Source organism: Solanum stenotomum, chromosome 6 (genome assembly GCF_019186545.1).
Source record: "Solanum stenotomum isolate F172 chromosome 6, ASM1918654v1, whole genome shotgun sequence".
NCBI classification, from domain to species: domain Eukaryota; kingdom Viridiplantae; phylum Streptophyta; class Magnoliopsida; order Solanales; family Solanaceae; genus Solanum; species Solanum stenotomum.
The window spans coordinates 55,100,409-55,119,997 of NC_064287.1; the positions used below are offsets into that span (position 1 = coordinate 55,100,409).

At 32.9% G+C, this 19,589-nt stretch overlaps 4 protein-coding genes across 6 annotated transcripts; all 4 read left to right on the forward strand.

Annotated features, from left to right (window-relative positions):
- Positions 1 to 112: 112 nt before the first annotated feature.
- LOC125867394 (E3 ubiquitin-protein ligase KEG) lies at positions 113 to 7,665 on the forward strand. Of its 3 annotated transcripts, none has more exons than XM_049547878.1 (5): positions 113 to 255; positions 3,076 to 3,455; positions 4,089 to 4,180; positions 4,573 to 5,046; positions 6,578 to 7,665. In XM_049547878.1, exons 2-5 carry the CDS (start codon positions 3,084 to 3,086, stop codon positions 7,503 to 7,505), a joined length of 1,866 nt encoding a protein of 621 aa, XP_049403835.1. In that variant the 5' UTR covers positions 113 to 255; positions 3,076 to 3,083; the 3' UTR covers positions 7,506 to 7,665. The 3 variants fall into 3 exon arrangements, with proteins under 3 accessions (XP_049403835.1, XP_049403836.1, XP_049403837.1); XM_049547879.1 differs by lacking the exon at positions 113 to 255 and adding an exon at positions 279 to 346; XM_049547880.1 differs by lacking the exon at positions 113 to 255 and adding an exon at positions 1,764 to 2,113 and having other exon boundaries at positions 3,081 to 3,455.
- A 1,565-nt stretch (positions 7,666 to 9,230) lies between these two features.
- On the forward strand, positions 9,231 to 13,155 carry LOC125867398 (transmembrane 9 superfamily member 2-like). The gene is made up of 7 exons (XM_049547889.1): positions 9,231 to 9,462; positions 10,040 to 10,080; positions 10,356 to 10,947; positions 11,171 to 11,308; positions 11,398 to 11,554; positions 12,129 to 12,613; positions 12,927 to 13,155. The coding sequence occupies exons 1-7, from the start codon at positions 9,299 to 9,301 to the stop codon at positions 13,141 to 13,143; spliced, it is 1,794 nt and encodes a 597-aa protein (XP_049403846.1). The 5' UTR covers positions 9,231 to 9,298; the 3' UTR covers positions 13,144 to 13,155.
- A 1,532-nt stretch (positions 13,156 to 14,687) lies between these two features.
- On the forward strand, positions 14,688 to 16,234 carry LOC125867405 (CASP-like protein PIMP1). Its single transcript, XM_049547899.1, has 3 exons — positions 14,688 to 14,910; positions 15,383 to 15,518; positions 15,911 to 16,234. The coding sequence occupies exons 1-3, from the start codon at positions 14,720 to 14,722 to the stop codon at positions 16,115 to 16,117; spliced, it is 534 nt and encodes a 177-aa protein (XP_049403856.1). The 5' UTR covers positions 14,688 to 14,719; the 3' UTR covers positions 16,118 to 16,234.
- Positions 16,235 to 17,256: 1,022 nt separating this feature from the next.
- LOC125867409 (CASP-like protein 4D1) lies at positions 17,257 to 19,408 on the forward strand. The gene is made up of 3 exons (XM_049547903.1): positions 17,257 to 17,445; positions 18,108 to 18,243; positions 19,186 to 19,408. Exons 1-3 carry the CDS (start codon positions 17,258 to 17,260, stop codon positions 19,396 to 19,398), a joined length of 537 nt encoding a protein of 178 aa, XP_049403860.1. The 5' UTR covers position 17,257; the 3' UTR covers positions 19,399 to 19,408.
- Positions 19,409 to 19,589: the final 181 nt, after the last annotated feature.

Here is a 19,589-nt window from a genome sequence, read left to right on the forward strand (position 1 = left end):
TTTTCAATTTTTAGTTAATTTTTAAAAAATAAAAAATATATTACATTCCATATCAAATTAAATTATATCATATTAAATAAAATAAAATATTTATCACTCTGTGAGCAGCGGTGGCAGGACCGCCTTTGTTTGCTTCCTCTGTGTTGTATTCTATTTTGCCACTCCTTAACGCAGTCTATGATAGCTCCGTTCACGTTTCTCAAAGCTAAAAAAAGTTGTCATTAGCTACTAATTTTTCTTAATTAACCACTTCAAGTAAGCATTTTTATTCTTTCCCTAGTAATTTGATACTATTTCTTACCTGGGTTCTTGATAATTTGATGATATAGCAACTTTTCTTTATTGGGTATTTCGATTCTTGATTTCCCAATTGTTGATTCATGTGAAAGAATGGTTTTTTATTTGTTCAATTTTTGCCTATTAGTGTTTTTTAGCTGTGGCTTTTGAGCCTGTGATTGAAATGAAAAAAAGGTCAACTTTAAATAAACACCAATTAGTAGATTTTGCAGTGTTATGTGATGGGTGGGGGTTTGATTCTTGATTATCTAATTGTTGATTCTTGTGAAAGAATGGTGTTTGTTTTTCAATTTTTGCTGAAAGTGTTTTAGCTGTTTTGGAAATTAAAAAAAAGGGGCAACTTTAAACAAATACTAGTTAGTTTTTTTTTAGCTGTGGCCTGTGATTGAAATGAAAAAAAGGTCAACTTTAAAATAAACGCTAATTAGTAGATTTTGCAGTGTTAGATGATGGGTGGGGGTTTGATTGATGATTATCTAATTGTTGATTCTTGTGAAAGAATGGTGTTTCTTCTTCAATTTTTGCTGAAAGTGCTTTAGCTGTGTTTGGAAATTAAAAAAGGGGGTCAACTTTAAACAAACACTAGTTAGTATATATGCTATGTTGCTTGGACTCTTTGAAAATGTTGTCGGGTGCGTGTTGGATTCTTGAAAAATAGTGCATTTTTGGAGGATCCGACATGGGTGTGGCAACATTTTTGGAGAGTGGGAGCAACTTGTTAAGGTTTATGTCTATAGTTTGCTGATTTGGCAGTGCTATATGATGGGTGGGTTTGATTCTTGATTTTATAATTGTTTATTCTTGTGAAAGAATGGTGTTTGTTTTTGAACTTTTGCTAAAAGTGTTTTAGCTGTGTTTGAAATTAAAAAGGTAAGCTTTGAACAAGCAGTAGTTAGTAGTTATGCTAAGGTTTATGTATAATTTACTGATTTGGCAGTCCTATATCTATGTGTTGGGTGGGTTTGGTTTTTGATTATCTAATTGTTGATTTTTGTGAAAGACCCCTTTTCCCCCAATGTGTACTAATATCTGTTGCTAAACTTGTTTTTGTACATTTGCTATTTTTGTTGTCTCTTTTTCTTTGCATCAACTACATTTCTTTTGAGTTGAGGGTCTATCGGAAACAACCTCTTCACCCTTCAAAGGTAGAGGTAAGGTCGCGTACATCCTACCCTCTCCCGACCACACTTGTAATACACCGAGTATATTGTTGTTGTTGATTCTCGTGAAAGAATGAGTGATTCAAATAGAGGAGGAGGAGGGTCAGTTCAATTCTACATGGTAACTGATATGGAAGTGTGAAGGTGTACTAGACTATTAGTCAAATATTAAATAGAGGACTCACTAGGGAATCCATTGCGTAGCCATTTAAGGAGTAAGGGAGGCAGAAATCATCCACTAGTTTGTGTAGTTGACATGGGAACTGACCACTTCTGGGCTCCTCTGTGGGGGACTTGGATTAGTGGCGGGGTAGAGAAGGATGTCTTTGGGGAAATCTATCAAGTGAGAGAGGTTGAACTAGATTTCAGGAAAACATTAGGTTTGATTTAATTTTTTGGTTGTTTTATAGCTCTTCGTGAGAAGGTCTACGTGCTCTTTAAATGGGTAAGGTTTTCACAGTGGACATGTTTGGTAGTTCAACTGTTATCCTTCTTCTATCTCAATTAATCTTTGCTTCCTGATATATCTTCATTTGTTAATGGGGTTTCTATTTATCGCTGTAGGATCCCCACAACAAATCACATGGGTGTCTTCTATCGTACCATACCCCCCACATAATAGAGATTCTGAGCTCTCTTTACTAATTCATGGAATAGTGTCCTATTTAGTTTAGAGATTTAGTGACTAGACCAGTGTAGCTGGGTAATGTGTTGAGGGCATCTACATATAGACCTTTTGTTCTCCTTTTCTGTGCATTGTCTTCTAGTCAGTTTACTTTAGCAAGCATGGAGAACTACTTTGTCAAAAACCTATAAGAAGACCTAAACTACATTTATGTGGTTAAATAAAACACAAAGGTTTTGGGAAACTAATGTTATCTGCAGTTCTGGACCCACAAACTAGATTAGTGTGCATGGCTTCCATTATACCAGGGAAAGAATGACTGGAAAAAGTTTTGGGATTTGATCTCCAAAATGACTTCCTCCGTATAACCTGTTCTCAGGGAAACTATGTAGGAGCGTCAAAAGACGATGGGCGTGCTGAACTTAGAACTTTGAAATTATATATGGTTTATAGAAGAAATATGCCACTACTAGCTCTCTTTATTTAATCTGTAGAGCCTAAGTCTAGTCTTAGATTGAAACTACTGTTTATTACTATTTTACTACTGAAAGTTATCTGTAAAAAGCTTAAAGCTTTGTAGTCACATCAATATTCTTTTTATTGTCCCTTCTATATGATATATTTCGATGAGTCAATTACAAAAATAACAGGATCACATATTTATGATGTATTTAGAACGTTACTGCATATAAAAGGTGATGAACGGAATGTCCTACATCGGTGAATGAATGGATAAAGCTTTGGGCAATTCTCCTCCCTTTGAGCTAACTTTTGGGGTTGAGTTAGGCCCAAGAACCATTTCTTTAAAAAAAAGAGTATCATAGGTTAAACTGTTCTTCCTAGAAGAAACACTATTTCCATTGTGTTAGAAAAGTTGCTTGAGGAATTGAATAATTCAGTTTTATTTACTGGTAGAAGTTCCTGTAACATGCAATGCAAGTTGTGGGTGTTGATCTCATTCTCTTTTTTGTTTTTTGGTCTTTGCCTTCTTAGCTGAGAAAATGGCTAAAGAGATCAAAGGATCTCCTTTGGCAGCCTCTTTCGATTATGAGCTTTATGAAGGAGATCCTGATCATCTTAGAACTGTTGTTGCTGCACCTGCCCCAGCCGGTTCGTACATTGATCCTGCTTCAATCAAACTTAAACATAGGATTGGGCGTGGATACTTTGGTGATGTTTGGTCAGCCACACATCATCAATCAGCTACTGATTACGATGAGCATCATGAAGTAGCTGTAAAAAGGTTACATCCTATAAATGAAGATCAGGTAAAGGCTTTCTTAAGTAAGTTCCAGGAGTTATGGGTGAAGTTGAAGTCTAAACAAATCCAAGGTGTTTGTTGGCTGCATGGTATCACTGTAATATCTGGAAAGGTGAAATTCTGTCTGCATAATTTTGCTTAGCTCTATATGGGGCCTTACAATTTGTTTATTGTTCTTGAAGAAAATGACAAAAATGGTCCTTTATTTTTTAGGGTAGGTTTAAAATTGTCCCTTAAGTATGCACTGAACAATTTTTGTCCTTTAAATTTGCCAAAAGTTAACACTGTTAGTCTCTGTCAGATATTTAACAATTTATATTCGCTATATTTGATGGAAATAGTGTAAAACAAGATTTTGCGATAAACACGAAGAAAGTCCTATCAAATCCTAAAATATGCAACTTAGAAATTGCACTAGACACTAAAAATATAAAATTTTAGCAGAAATTACATCTCAAAAAGTTGCACCAGATTCTAAAAATGAATAATAAATAGCATAAACTACAAAATCTATACCTCTAAATGTGAGTTCCTGCTAATTTCCTTTTTTTTCATAGTTCCCTTCAAATCTGTCAGACAAGAATTTGGTAAATATTTGACGGAGACTAAAACTGTTGATCTTTGGCAGCAGACTTGAAGTACTAAAACCCTTCAGTGCTAGGGACTAATCTAATCTTAAATATAAGGGACTCCTTTTTTCATTTTCTCATTGTTCTTACTTTCTGAATAATGTTTCTGTGGATAGATCTGTATAGTTATGAGATCCTATGAGGGGTCAGTTGGTGATAAAATGGCTCGTCTGAAAAGAGGGAAGCTTCAGTTACCTGATGTGCTTAGGTAATAAACTTAAACTCCCTCTGTGTCAGTTTGTTTGTCTGATTCTTACTTGACACTGAATTTAAGAAAGTAATAGACTTTTGAATCTTGTGGTCTTAAACCAAAGATATGTCGAATGTAGCAAAATGTCCTTTAATCTTTGCGGTCTTAAACATATGTTGAAAGTTAGAATAGAAGAGTTGCCAAAAAAGAAAAGAGCCATTCTTTTTGAAACGGACAAAAAAGGGAAGTAAGACAAACAAATTGAAACAGAGGGAGTATTATTATCAGCAAGCTAAAAGTTCTCATTATAAGGCAAACAAATTGAAACAGAGGGAGTATTATTATCAGCAAGCTAAAAGTTCTCATTATGAAATTGGCACTTGTTAATACAGAATGCTCATGTCTTACAGATATGGTATTGAATTGGCTAAAGTAATACAAGAATTGCATTCAATGAATGTCTTGGTTCTGAACCTTAAGCCAACTAATTTTCTTCTGAACGAACATGATGAAGTGTTCCTCGGAGACTTTGGTATACCGTATCTTCTTCTTGGAGTTCAACCGCCTGATTCAGATCTAGCATTAAGGCGTGGAACTCCGAATTACATGGCTCCGGAACAGTGGGAACCTGAGGTTAGAGGCCCAATAACTTGTGAGACTGATGCTTGGGGATTTGGATGCAGCATTATTGAGATGTTGACTGGTGTTCAGCCCTGGTTTGGTAAATCAGTCCATGATATCTACCGTTCAGTGGTGATAAACCAAGAAAAGCCACAACTTCCTGGTGGCCTCCCCACTGCTATTGAGAATGTTCTCAATGGCTGTTTTGAGTATGATCTCCGCAATCGACCTCTGATGGTGGACATTTTGCAAGCATTTGAAAGGTTTTCTCTCTCCCCTCTCTCTCTCTCTCTCTCTCTCTATATATATATATATATATGTATGTATATCCCCCACCCCAGAAAATGACAAAAATGGCCCCTTATCTTTGTAGTAGGTTCAAAATAGTCCCTTAAGTATCATCTAATCTCTCTGTCTCTCGCTCATATATATATATATATATATATATATATATATATATGTACGCCCCCACCCGAGAAAATGATAAAAATGGCCCCTTATCTTTGTAGTAGGTTAAAAATAGTCCCTTAAGTATCATCTAAGCAATTTTGGTCCTCCTCTAAGCTTGCCAAAAAACTAGCACTTCTGTTCTATGACAGAATTATGATTGCGGTGCTCATCTATCCCTCGCCTGCTTACATCAGTTTTTTATGTTATTTAAATTAGGACACAAAAGCTTTGAGTTTGAATATTTCTCTTCTTTCTTATTTCGACTTGATTACTGATTCCTAACACACTGACTATTTCTCTTGACCTGTTGCCACATCCTTTTATTAGTCTTAGCCTGGAGCCCCATATCCTATTGGGCAACCCTCTCAATTTTTTTTATTTTTTTTGCATTTCTAGCCTTTTGGGTGATTGATGTGTAGTAACTTAATGTGGAGGTGTAACTTTAATTATGAAGCCTATTGTCTGCTTTTGTGTAAGTTTGAGTATCGGAGAAATTAGTATTATGCACGTTGAATGTGAATTGGTGTGTAGAACGGTCAACGTAAATTTGGATTGAACTGTTATGTATGGAACCAAAATTGAGTTGCAGCATAGGTCATGTGTAAATTTGGTGAAGATCTTACCCGGAAATGCATATAATTTGGTAAAGAACTGCTTAGGAGTTGATTCCTTATTTCCCCTCTATGACATGGAAGTGAAAATGATTAGGGATAAGTTCATTAGCGTAGAAATGTCCTAGTTAGAAGGTTGTTGAGTTGCCTTTGTCTACCGAGGCCAATTTAGTCACATGTAATATCCAGTGTTATCAAAAGCAAAAAACGCAAAAAAACACTAAGGTCCGTTGGGGCTTTAAGCACAAAGGAAAAATGAAGTGTAGGCTGTAATGAAAAAAGGTGCCAAGGGAGAAAAAAATGCAAAAAGATAATATGTTTAGTCCATGACCAATAATTATAAGCATGAATGACAAATATATGAACAAAGAAACTAATCTTTTTTAATGATAAAATGAAATATCAATTCTTTAGTGTCCGCCTCTTCAGAAGAGGCTGATTGGCAAGGAAAAATATGCCTTAGAACCTTGATGACGACGCTGAATCGACATTAAGCGAGGTGAAGTGCTCAACATGTTTTGAACCTTCCTTCAAGCTTATGTGCGCTGTTGGCAACACTGGTAATAACCTGACTTGCAATCTTTGATTAACTAGTGAATTCCTCTTATCATGTGAATAGACAGTCTACAAAGATCACTTATGAACCAGGAGGTTGGCGCTAGATTTTTTTATATGAATTAATGAATATGTCTTCGCGGTAAACTTCTCATAAATTTTATTGCACCTTTGGCAGCACGAAGAATGCTGTTTATAGTGAAGGAGAGGGGAGCGACATAGGAGGAACTCTGTCTGACAAAAGCAAAACCTGTGGCTTTACCACATGGTTCCTTTCAAAAGATCTTCTTCAAGTGGGAGATACTATTCGCTCCAGAAAGATGTTCAACTCCAGAAATTCTCAAGATTTGGCTGTGTTGGAAGGAAGTGTTGTTGGTCTCGAGAAAGATACTGATCGTGATGGATTTGTTCTGGTACGAGTCCCCAATTTGCGGAGCCCTCTTAGGGTAAATGCATCAACCATAGAGAGGGTTACATGTGGTTTGGCAACTGGGGATTGGGTGCGCTTGGTCAATGAAAGTAAGAATCACTTCTCTGTGGGTATCTTACACTCCGTGCAGCGTGATGGAAGCATCACTGTTGGTATTTTAGGCTTGGAAACATTATGGACAGGACATTCTTCTGAAGTCGAAAAAGTTGACCCATATTTACTGGGACAATTCGTGCAATTGAAATCAAATGTTGAAACTCCCCGGTTTGAATGGCCTAAGAAATGGGGAGGAGGATGGGCTACTGGGAGAATATCACAGATACTTCCAAATGGTTGTCTTGTCGTTCAATTTCCAGGGAGGTTGGTATTCGGTGATGAACCTAATTCTTTCTTGGCTGATCCAGATGAGGTGATCGAAGTATCGTTTGATACATGTCCTGGCATTATCAAAAAGTATCAGCACCTCGAGGATTTTCACTGGTGTATTCGACCACTTTCTATTGCGTTTAGCCTACTTACAGCAGCAAAGCTTGGTGTATCTGTAGGTAAATGCATTAATGCGAAGCTGAAGAAGGACTCCAAGGATCATCGTACTAAGGATGGTGAGGTTGGTGGCAAGCCAGCCTGGCTTCGGCCAAATATCCTGTTTAAAGAAGGTGCTGCTACTGCTAGGTAATCTGTACTTGTTGGTAAAAAATGAGTAAATTTCGTAGCGTATTTTCGAAGTACAGTAGCACAAAACTTTGTATCATATGGAACTAAACTTTTTATTATGATGAATTTGTGATATGTATGTACATATTTTGTTAATGCAAAGCTCTGCAGATATCAGAAATGTAGTCTCTACTGTAATCAAAAGGGAAAAGCAGCAAAGTATAGATTGTAGAGTACTACTTTCACTTGAATTCAAGTCATATTATACTGACATGTGATTAGGAGGTTGCGGGTTTAAGCTATGGAAACGATCGCCCTTTTGGTTCGACCCTTTTAGTGCATCAGTCTGTCCTTATACTGACAATACAAAGTTTTTTGTTTTGTTTTTTTGCATATAAGTGTAGTTTAATTTGTGTTGGCAAAGTTAGTATTTACTGTGTCCCAATTTATGCGACTTTTTTTTATTAGTCACTTCAAACTTGTTATTTTACCCTTGTGTGTCAGTTTATAGCTACATAAATCTTTATGGCCTGTTTTATATAAAGTTTTAAATGTTATTTTTTTTTAATTCTTAAACTTTTTGCTTAATCAACATTTATTCATAAACTGGTGTTGGGCGCTTATTTTGAACCTCAACTAATCTGAATTTCCATAGAACAAGACTCATTAAATGAAAAAAGATGCTTCTTATTAGGATTAATTTAATGCACTCCAAGGACTCAAATTCGAGAAATCTTGTTCATCTCATCAAAAATTTTGATAGGCACATTATATCAATTTTATTTTTTTTGTAATTACTCATTCCACCCAATTTGGTGAACGGTTACAACATAAAGACCAAAAATATTGCCACTTCTAACAGAAAAAAACAGAGATAAGAATAAAAGCATTGGACCACTAACAAGTCACAACATTAGAGTAAAAAAGAGTATATACTTCCTATAACTTAAATAATAGTGATAATACTTCCTACTATTATTGGTGAATGTAAATAACAAACTTATTCACCATATTTGGAATCATGTTGGAGAATATATTCTCAACAAATATTGTAATAATTTGAAGCATGCCCCAAGTAATTGAAAAGTTGCAAATGTACCCTTAACTAATTAAAAAGGTCCAACACTAGTAGAAATAAAGATTTTTACAATTGTAAGTCAATAAAAATTTTGTGTTATACATATGATTAATTTCACATCCTATTTTCACTGAAAAACGCATGACGAGAAACAGATTTGCGTTGAAATATTTAGAAAAACATTTTTCGATGGAAATATTGAAATTTATTTTAGTTACTGCAGTCATTTCTTTAGCATAATAAGTTACTGGTTTTAGGATGAACTTAAAATTTTAAATTTTGATTAGTTTGTTGAAATAGTTTATTTTTCTTTTGTCTTCTTTTTGAAATTTTAAATCATGAGGATTTTTTTTCCGTTCCCTCTATGCTTAATAAAAATACCAAGAGACATTTTCAATTAATACTTTCAATCTTTTTATCGTACCGTTTATAAAAAATAACAACAAGCGAGGGTTTATTTGAACCTTTTTTAATTGTTTTAGGTTATATTTGAAACAAAAGATAACATTGAAAACTTCTATTAACAGACAAATTAACAAAGGACATTTATTATATGTATAAGACAAATCACAAACTAATAAACCATCATGCACACGTTCAATAATTTTCTTCCTTTTTACCAAAAAAATAAAATAAAAAATAATCTTCTTCTTCACTTAATTTCTTCTTTGTATTTCTCAAGAATTAATTAATTAAGTTAACCTTCATCTTGATTGGTTAATTAATTAAATTCCTTGATGAAGAAAGTTCATGTTATTTTGTCAATTTGCATGTTAATCCTTTTAATTATTTTTCGTATTTTTATTATCCAAGATTACAATGCCTTTGATGATCATTTCTATAAACAAGGAGATCATGTTCCTCTTTTTGCTAATAAGATTGGCCCTTTTCACAATCCCAGGTACATTTTTTTTTTTGCAACATTTCACCCTTCCTCGAATTCTGCGTGAACATTTAGTGACGGAGCTTGTAAGAAAGAAAAAAGAGGTTTAATTTGAATCTCATTCGTCAAAAAATTATACTGTCTAGATTGGTAAACATAATTTTATTTTATTTATTTGTTACTCCCTTAGTTCTAATTTATAGCGAAATTCAAACACTATCATGTAAATTGGAACAGAGGAAGTATTATTATATATAAACTGCTGAATTTGCTTTAGGTTTATGTCACAATAAGTAAAATTTCAATTATGGCATTTTAGTATTTTTTCGAATCCCTTTATATAAATTTCTAGCTCTGCCACTGGTGAATGCATGATAATATTTAGTATACCGAGTTTCTAAGTTGCATGTACTCTTCACTTTCAATTCAAACATCTGTGTCGGAAACTCTAAAAATACACTACTTCTGGAGAATCTGACACATACCTGTTGACATTTTTGAAGAGTCTGAACAACATATTGTGTTGTGCCTTTTTTGAATATGTAAAACAAATTTTATGATTTTCTAATGACAATCTTGTTTTCTTGTTTTACAGTGAATCATACAGATATTATGATCTGCCATTCTGCATACCAGGTTCATTCTACAACTTTTCTATCATTGTATTTATGTGGAGCACGTGAATTCAATAGCTTTTGTCGAACCCTGTATATGAAACTTATTAAATAAATATATGACTATGAACTCGGTTATTATTTTGTATGAACATTTAATGTCTGTTGTAAGAACTCATAAATTTCAAATCCTGCATCTGTCTATAAGGTTAGACTATAGTCGCGATTCATATCACAAATTTTGAAAGATGTACGTTGGAACACTTGAAATCTTATGTGACTCGAGTTTGTATGCAGATCATGTGAAATTAGAAGAAAAGAAGGAAGATCTAGGTGAGGTTTTAAACGGGGATCAACTCGTGAGTGGTCCTTATGAACTCGATTTCTTGGTAGATAAATACTCGGAAATGCTTTGTCGAAAGAAGTTAACAAAGGATGAAGTTGCTCAGTTTCGAAGAGCTGTTGATAAGGACTATTACTTTGAGATGTACTACGATGAATTGCCCGTATGGGGCCTTATCGGAAGAGTTGAGAATAGGGAAGAGACAGAGGATACAAAATATTACAAGTACTTTCTATACAAACACATACATTTCGATATCCACTATAACATGGACCGTGTTATTGAAATCACTGCACGAATGGATCCATATTCTGTTTTGGACCTGACAGAGGATAGGGAAGTCGATGCTGAGTTCACATACACCGCGAAATGGAAGGGAACAGATATTCTGTTTGAGAATCGAATGGATAAGTTCATGCAGACTTCTCTACCGCATATCTTGGAGATCCATTGGTTCTCGATTATCAATTCTTGTGTCACTGTCCTCCTTTTAACCGGCTTCCTTGCCACGATTCTTATGCGAGTCCTTAAGAATGATTTTATAAAGTAAGTGGTTTATCCCTCCTTTTCAAAGAGTCAAAACTCTCTCTATATTTGTCCTGATACTTTTTGGCTGCTACAACGAAATATTGTTACATATAACATATAGTAAAACAATGGTTCCAAAGAAAACTTGTCTGTTATAGTGAAATATGTCTGTTATAGAGAGGTCTGACTATATCTGATTTTCTCGAGAAGTGACTCTTTCAATTGACAATGTATGCAAAAGGTATGCACATGATGAAGAAGCAGTTAATGATCAAGAGGAGACGGGATGGAAGTACATACACGGTGATGTCTTTAGGTTCCCGAAACACAAGTCATTGTTTGCTGCAGCACTCGGTTGTGGTTCTCAGCTCTTTACATTGTTAGTGTCCTCTGAAATCTGTTGTTCTGATAAATTTAAGTCTAATACAAGAAACATTTGCATTATTGTATATTGTTTATCTTGTACAGGACAATTTTTATATTCCTGATGGCGCTTGTCGGGGTGTTTTATCCTTACAATAGAGGAGCTCTATTCACTGCCCTGCTGGTTATATATGCACTCACTTCTGGCGTTGCCGGATACACATCAACCTCTTTCTATTGCCAGCTTGAAGGAACTAATTGGGTAAGTGATGTAATATTCCCATAGTTGCTGAGATATTGTCATCTAGACACTGAACTTGTTAGTGTATCATGCCTTTTTGTTATCGTAGCTGATTAAGCATAAACTACTTGCCCGTAAGAGAGCACAAACGATAAGGTTCAAATCCACGGTTGAGATTTCTGTTGTGGAACTCGAGACAAGGGGGAACCTAGTATGTTGTCTACGAGTTTAGCAGACCCAGTAACTTTGGTTCAAATCCTGTATTTATCTTGAAAATCTATATGAATATGTATAGATTATTGATGTAGAATTCATTAACATTTTAGATTAGAATCCTGAACCCATAAACTTCAAATCTTGGATCTGCCTCTAATTGGAAAAGGTCAATATATTGAGCAATGACTTATCATATGAATAGTTAGAGTCCTTCAATGCAACAAAGAGGGCATATGGTAATGTTGTTAAAGGCTTGTTCAAAAGCGTGATCACTCTCTAATTCTGCTTCGCGCTTAAAGCTCCAACAGACTTTGGCGTTTTTTGCACTTTTTGCTTTTGATTGATCAGCTAACATTTGAAAGTACTCTGCCTTTAACAGGTAAAGAATCTGGTCTGGACTGGATGTCTCTTCTTTGGGCCACTCGCGTTAACGTTCTGCTTCCTCAATTCTGTTGCAGTTAGTTATAGTTCTACTGCTGCTCTACCATTCAGTACAATTATGTTAATAGTACTTATGTTGACATTAGTCACATCTCCACTGCTCGTATTAGGGGGAATTGCTGCCAAAAATAGCAGAACAGGTTTCCAAGCTCCATGTCGAACCACAAAGTATCCCAGAGAAATTCCAGTACTCCTTTGGTACCGTAGTATCATCCCTCAGATGGCGATGACAGGGTTCTTACCCTTTAGTGCCATCTACGTCGAGCTTTATTACATATTTGAAAGTGTATGGGGTCAAAAAATCTACACAATTTACAGCATGTTGTTTATAGTCTTCCTTCTTCTGCTGATAGTAACCGCGTTTGTCACTGTTGCATCAACTTATTTCCAACTAGCCGCGGAAGATCATAAATGGTGGTGGAGGTTAAGTGTCTATAGTTCCATGTTACTTCTCTTGATTGCTAGCTTTCTTAGTTATTCTAAAGTACTTGTTGCTCGGACTCTTCAAAAATGTCAACAGGTGATGTCGGATCCTCCAGAAGTATTACATTTCTGGAGGATTAGACACTAGTGCAATAACATTTTTGAAAAGTCCGAGCAGTATATAGCTTGCTAATACAACCAAATAAAGTTCATTTTCAAACTGATCCTAAGATGAGTTCTCCCCCTTCTGGTAGTTATTGGCTAATAGGATCAAAACATGACTATTAACGACTGAATTTTCCCTCGCTAACAGGTCATTTCTCTGTGGTGGATCAACTGGCCTATTTATCTTCACCTATTGCTTGTACTACTACGCGAGATCGGGCATGTCTGGATTCATGCAAACCTCGTTTTTCTTCGGATACATGGCTTGCATATGCTATGGTTTCTTCCTCATGCTCGGGACCATTGGTTTCCGTGCATCGTTGCTCTTTGTTCGTCACATTTATCGATCAATCAAGTGTGAGTAAACAACATTATAGACTATAGTAAAGTGTGTATATTTATGTACTCCAACTTTGGTCAGTTATACCTTAGTTTTCTTGGTGTTGTAAAAGATATATAGGTAGAAATTAAAGTGTCACTAGGTCTAAGTATATGGGATACAAAAGCTTGATGTATAGGTTGTTGTAAAAGATATATTAATTTACTCTTCCCACTTATTAATTTGGGAAAAATCTTTTATTGATGTGAGACAAAACTATAGTAGAAAAGCATCTTTAAAGCATAGACATTGAAATTTCAAAAATATCTTTAGCAAAAAGAACACATTGACGAAGAGCTTTGAAATTCCATAATTTTTCTCGAGCAAACACGTCAACGAAGAGGCGCCTAGTACTGATGGTTTCTAGTACCATCCTTAGTGTTATAATTTATGTTATCTCATGGTACTTTCGCTTCTTTCGTAGCGATCAGGGTTGGTAGAGTCGAGGGAGTTCATTTGAACACTCTTGACTAAAAAAAATAAATCATTATTTATATATAACTAAAATTATTTTTATGTATATGTAGCATTTATTGAGCTGCCTTTGACTTTTTTGTGTGTTAATTTTTACATTTTTTGAACTCCATTAATGAAAATCGTGACTCTGTCAGTATTGACAGCTTGGTAAGCAAGCTATCTTAAACATCAGTAAAACCACTATCAATAATAGGCCCGAATGTGGGAGAGTTTCTTATAATGGAAGTTGAAGAATTTGTCAATACTTGTTGACCTAATCCAAAAGAAACATTAATGTCACTATAAACGTATTATAGAAGTTTTGAATATAGAACTGGTCTACTGCGTTATGAAACCAACGCCTTTTCAAAAATAATTTTTAAAAATACCTTTATATTTTAATTTATGTTAAATAACCAAAAAAAAAAAAAAAACCAAAATATATAAGAATATCAACAACGATAACATATTTATTATAGACTCACAAGTGATGTCTAGAGAGGTTGAGGTGTACACAGATTACACCTTATCTCTGAAAAAGATAGAAAAACTATTTTCGATAGAATCTTGACTCGAGAAAAAATTTGAAAGAAAAGCAATGATGCAAGAAAAGTATTAACTATAAAATATAATATAAATAACCAATGTAAATGAAACAACAATATCGATAAAATCAAAAGGTGAGATAGTCATCCTCTATAAATTGAAACTTTTCACTTTTTTTTTTCAAACCAAATATTTTGTATAGTATTATTTATATTATATCTTCTTCATAATAATATTTTGCTATACAGTCAAAAAAAAATATTCATACAAATAATGGCATTATGGAAGAAACATTTGATTGAATATTTAATTTGTCTAGGGGCACAATAGTCTACTCAAAATTCCAATAATATAAGGTAGATTTTTCTCTACATTTTGACTGGTTCAAAATAATGTTCAATATAGAAGACCAATTAAGTAATTACAATAATCTAATTCTTGTTGAAAGAATCTTACAATTTAGTCCACATTAATTATTCCTTTTATATATATATATAGCTAGAGAGACCATTATATTTAACCTTATAATAAGCATTCATTGAAATATTTGAGAAATTTAAATGGAGTTTGAGATGCCTCAATATAATTTTAATGAAAAGCCTCCTTCTTCATCAAAATTGCCACTGATTATATTAGTAGCAAGGTTAATTACTATAGTTTGTATTGTGGTTTCTATAATTGTGTTGAGGAGTAATAAAGTTACTTTGGATAATGGAGCCAAACTTGAGTATGATTATTACAACTCATACAGGTAATTATACTTTCTAATCCTTCTTTTTTTCTTTCTATTTAATCTTTATAACAGTGATGTTCGGATCGGTATACTTTGATTATATCATCGAATACTGTACTACAAAAAAGAAACTTGAATTAGTTAGGAATTTCACCGTTTTAACATATATTTTTTTTATAAGATATCGCTAATCAATTGCTAAATAGAATTAGACAGATTTTGTTATTTAATTACAAAATTTGTCACTCACTAATTCCTAAACATTTTTGTTTTCATATCCAAGGTTCGAGCCAACAAGCTCTAATTAAGTGTGAAGTAATCTATTAATTAGTAATTCCTTCCAATTCTTACCAAAAAAGTTCCCAATTATGTCAAACTCATTTTACATTTTTAAAATAGTTACGGAATCTTCATGAATAGGATCCTCCCCGCTCTGACTAAAGTCGATTTTTTAATTTACATTTTTTTTTGTGTGTGTATTCTTGTACAGGTACATGTTTGCTGTAATGATAGCTGGAATTATATACAATACATTGCATATTCCATTTGCAGTATATTATCTCATAGCAAAGAAGAATCTTATAAAGCACAAGAGCTTTCACAACTTTCAATTTTATGGTGACAAGGTTAGCAAATTTTTTTTTTTTTTTTTAATAACATAATTTATTGTATTTTTTGAGTTTATGTTTTATGTACTAAATTAATAATCCAACCTAAAACGAAATTAAATAATCTCATATTCTATCCCGAAATTATTTTTCTTTTATTCAAAACCAAATGAAATTAAATAATCTCATGTGTGGGGTACGGATAATGGCCTGATCACAAAGGTCTATCATACACAACCTTATCTTGTATTTCTACAAGAAATTGTTTTTATAGCTTGACGATGTCGTGACCTTCTAATCACATATTGACAACAACTTTATCAGTTAAGCCACAAGGCGGCCCGGCCCCCCTTCAAATTTTGTAACAAAATTATTATTTAATATTGTGGTTTTTTTTTTAATATGTGCAGATTACATTTGGCATAATAGCAACGGCAGCTGGGGCAGCACTAGGTGCAACTGTGGATTTACAAAAAGTTGTTTATACAGAAAATAACTCAAAAATTGATTACTTTTTGGGATTAATGTATATTCCAAATGCATTTCTTGTTGCTGCATTTGTGAGCTCTGGAATTTCTTCTGTCCTATCATCTTTGAGTCTCCAAAAGAGTGAATGATTATACTCTTAATTATATATAATTCTATGTTTAAGAAATTTACAAAATTATTATGGTGTAACTTTTTATGATTAATGTATGTGTCATTTACTTTAATGTGTTGTGTTGATCATACCTAAATTTCTTGGTTGACTAGTGATATGAGTTTCCTTTCTTTCTTTTTTTTGGTATAATTAACGTTCTGATATTCAAAGCTTACTGGCTCGATCACATGTTGTTAGAAGAAAAATAGCAGAGAAATTAAAATTTTGAGACGTGAAGTATCACTATTTTCCAAGAGTAATCGCATGTATATTCTTTAAGTGATGACAAACAATTCTCTATCAGGACACACAAAAAATATGAAACATATATGCAATTAATTCACTACTTCTGAAAATGCTTCGTATTTATAGAATTTGAGAAGGAAACTTTTCATGAAGAGTTACTCCTTTTCTGAACAAATGCAACATTTACCTTTCTGAACAAACAAAACTTGTTGCTTCTTAGCTGATCAGACAATACTTTTTGTTTAATTCAAATAAACAAATTGTTCAAATAAATTACGAAAAATAAATCTCTAAATTTAATTTATATACACACTCAATTAAATAAGATGAAATGAGCTAGGCCTTAAAAGGAATTAAAAGATGACTTGTCCCACCGATATAAAAACTTTATATCACAACTATCCTAACACATGCAAATAGGTTCTATTAAAGGAAAAAACATTTCGAACCAAAATCTTTTCCTTTTTTGGGGCGTCACATTATATTTTAGGGGTAATTGTTTACTCTTAGCACAATACAATTAAATTTTTATATAGATGCAACTCAAAATATATGTCGATTGAGACGATCAAAACACAAAGTTTATATATTATAATTTGCTTAGTAAATGCAAACAATTTAGGTAATAAATTGAGCCAAGTTTAATTAGTACCTTTTTAAAACTTTTATTTATTTATTTTATAAAAAAAATTGTTTAAAGCCAAAATTAAATAACAAAAAATCCTTTAATTTGTACATAGGACATATGTCCTAATTTGAATCAGTCATCTTTCAACATATCACATATAACGGATCAAGATTATATAAACAATTTTTTTTAATCATTTGCTAATGAAGAAGAGGATTTTCATGTGAAAAGATTAAAAAAAAAATGGTTGAATATGATTATGATGAAAGGCCTTCTTCTTCATTTTCATCATCAAATAAAATTCCATTAATTGTAGTAATTGCTAGGGTTGTAACCTTAGCTTCTTTGTTGATTTCATCACTTGTGATGTATAATAATGAAGTTCCTTATATGAATACTCAGATTGACTACCACCTTTTTGAGACATTCAGGTAAATAATTAATCTCCCTTTCTCTATATTTGATCGATACAAATTTGAATTAGTCAGATCAATAATTCTGATTAATACCTCATTTAGAAGAGTTCTCTAACTACATTTTGGTTCTAATCCATAAAATCATTTGCATGGTAAAAATATTTATATAGTGATGACAATTTATCAATTTCATTGAATATAATGTCCTTTTAATGATGATCGTAATATTATAACAACAATCTATATTTACATTTATAGATATATGATATTTGTAGTGTATAAAAGAATTGGTGTAACATAGCTCTTTGATTAAGAATTCATCATTTTTGAAGTTCATAAAGTGGTATCCTACTATATACACTTAATTTATTGTCGATTATTATTTTAATTATTTTCATTTCCTTTATGTTAATTTATTATGTGATATGATTAAAATTGTTTTTAGCACATACATTAATATTATTCATATTGTAATTAATAGTTACAAAATTCAAATTGTGCAATATAATCAACTTAATTGTATATTTATTTTATAAATGTTTTCTTTATATAAAATTTTAACTCCTGATTAACCTATCATCAAGCATTGATAAATTCATTAAAAATTGATAAGATGAAGATTTTTTTTTAAAGGGATCAATAATATTTTCACTTATAATTTTTTATTTTTTTTCCAGATTCGTATTTGGTATAATGATAATGGGGATTTGCTACACTGTATTGCTACTTCCATTTGCAGCATATTACATGATAGCAAAGAAACAACTCATAGATCACCACATGTTTCACTTGGTTCAACTTATTGCTGACAAGGTAAACTATAGTTTATATTTATTTTTTAAAATAATCTTTTTTTATTACATTAGGTGTAGGGAAGAGAAAATGAGAAACTGAATCATAATAACAAATTAACTAAGCTACTAAGATCCCAAACTTAAATTTTCTGCTTCACTCATTTTTTGTTTTCTCTTTTCAATTATATATACGGAGCAACTGTTCGACTTAGGGGGTTCGATAAAATTTAGTAATTTTGATTATGATTTTGTATTTGTGGGAGTGTTCATGAAGGAAAATATTTTTTTTCAAAAAATAAATGAGTTTCTTTTGGTAAGTAAACAAAATTTATTATCATAAAATCATTTGTACATAATCAAGACAGATATTATGGGATGTGAGGGTGAGGTGGTGGGGATAGGCCCAACGAAGCCAACTAGGATTGAGGGAGTTTATTTGAACCTTTCTGGTGAAAAATACATTGTTTATATTACTAATTTTTTTTAATCCATATATAGTAGATGTTGATCCCTTTCAAATTGTTTGTGTGTTTACTTCTTCATATTTTGAACCCGCTTAGTTAAAATTTAACTTTGCCGCTGGGGGTAGGGGTGAAGATGCAGTTCACTTAAGGGCGGTGAGGATACAATCAATGTCGAATACTATTTGTAGAATTTGTTTTCCCTACATCAACTAGGAAAGTTATTGACAAGGTACTTGTTTCTCTACGAAAAATATTTTTGATTTTTTTTTACTAATCGAACATGAGAACAACAACAACAATAATATACTCAACATAATCCTATATAGTAAAGTGTGGAAAAGTTGAGTGTACACAGATCTTACTCCTATATACCTTGGAGGTAGAGATCAAATTATTTCTTATAAATCTCTGACTAATAAAACATGGAGAAATTAAAAAATATTTTCTTCTATACCAAATTATCAAAAAATTCTAACTCCGCCTCTAATGGTATGTAGATCATGTTTGGACTATTGGCAACTGCAGCTGGAGCATCACTAGGTGTAACTGTGGAATTTCAAAAGAGAACATTCTTAGATGGCACCTCAGGTGCAAAGATGCATAGCTATTTTTCCCTAATGTATGTCCCTAATGCATTTTTTGTAGTTGGACTTGTTGGTTCTCTAATTTCTACAATATTATCATCTCTAAACTTCAACAAGAGTGAATGATCATCAATGGGGCGTACACCGAATTTTTCATATGTAGTGTCGATATTTATATTAGAAGAGAACTTTTGACTTTGAAGAGGAAAATAAGGTACTTAATCAATGTGTCAAGTGTCAAACATTGTCAGGCGGTGTCACGTTTTTTCTTATCTATCAATTCTGCACGTGTAAACCTTTTTGATAAAGTAATTGTC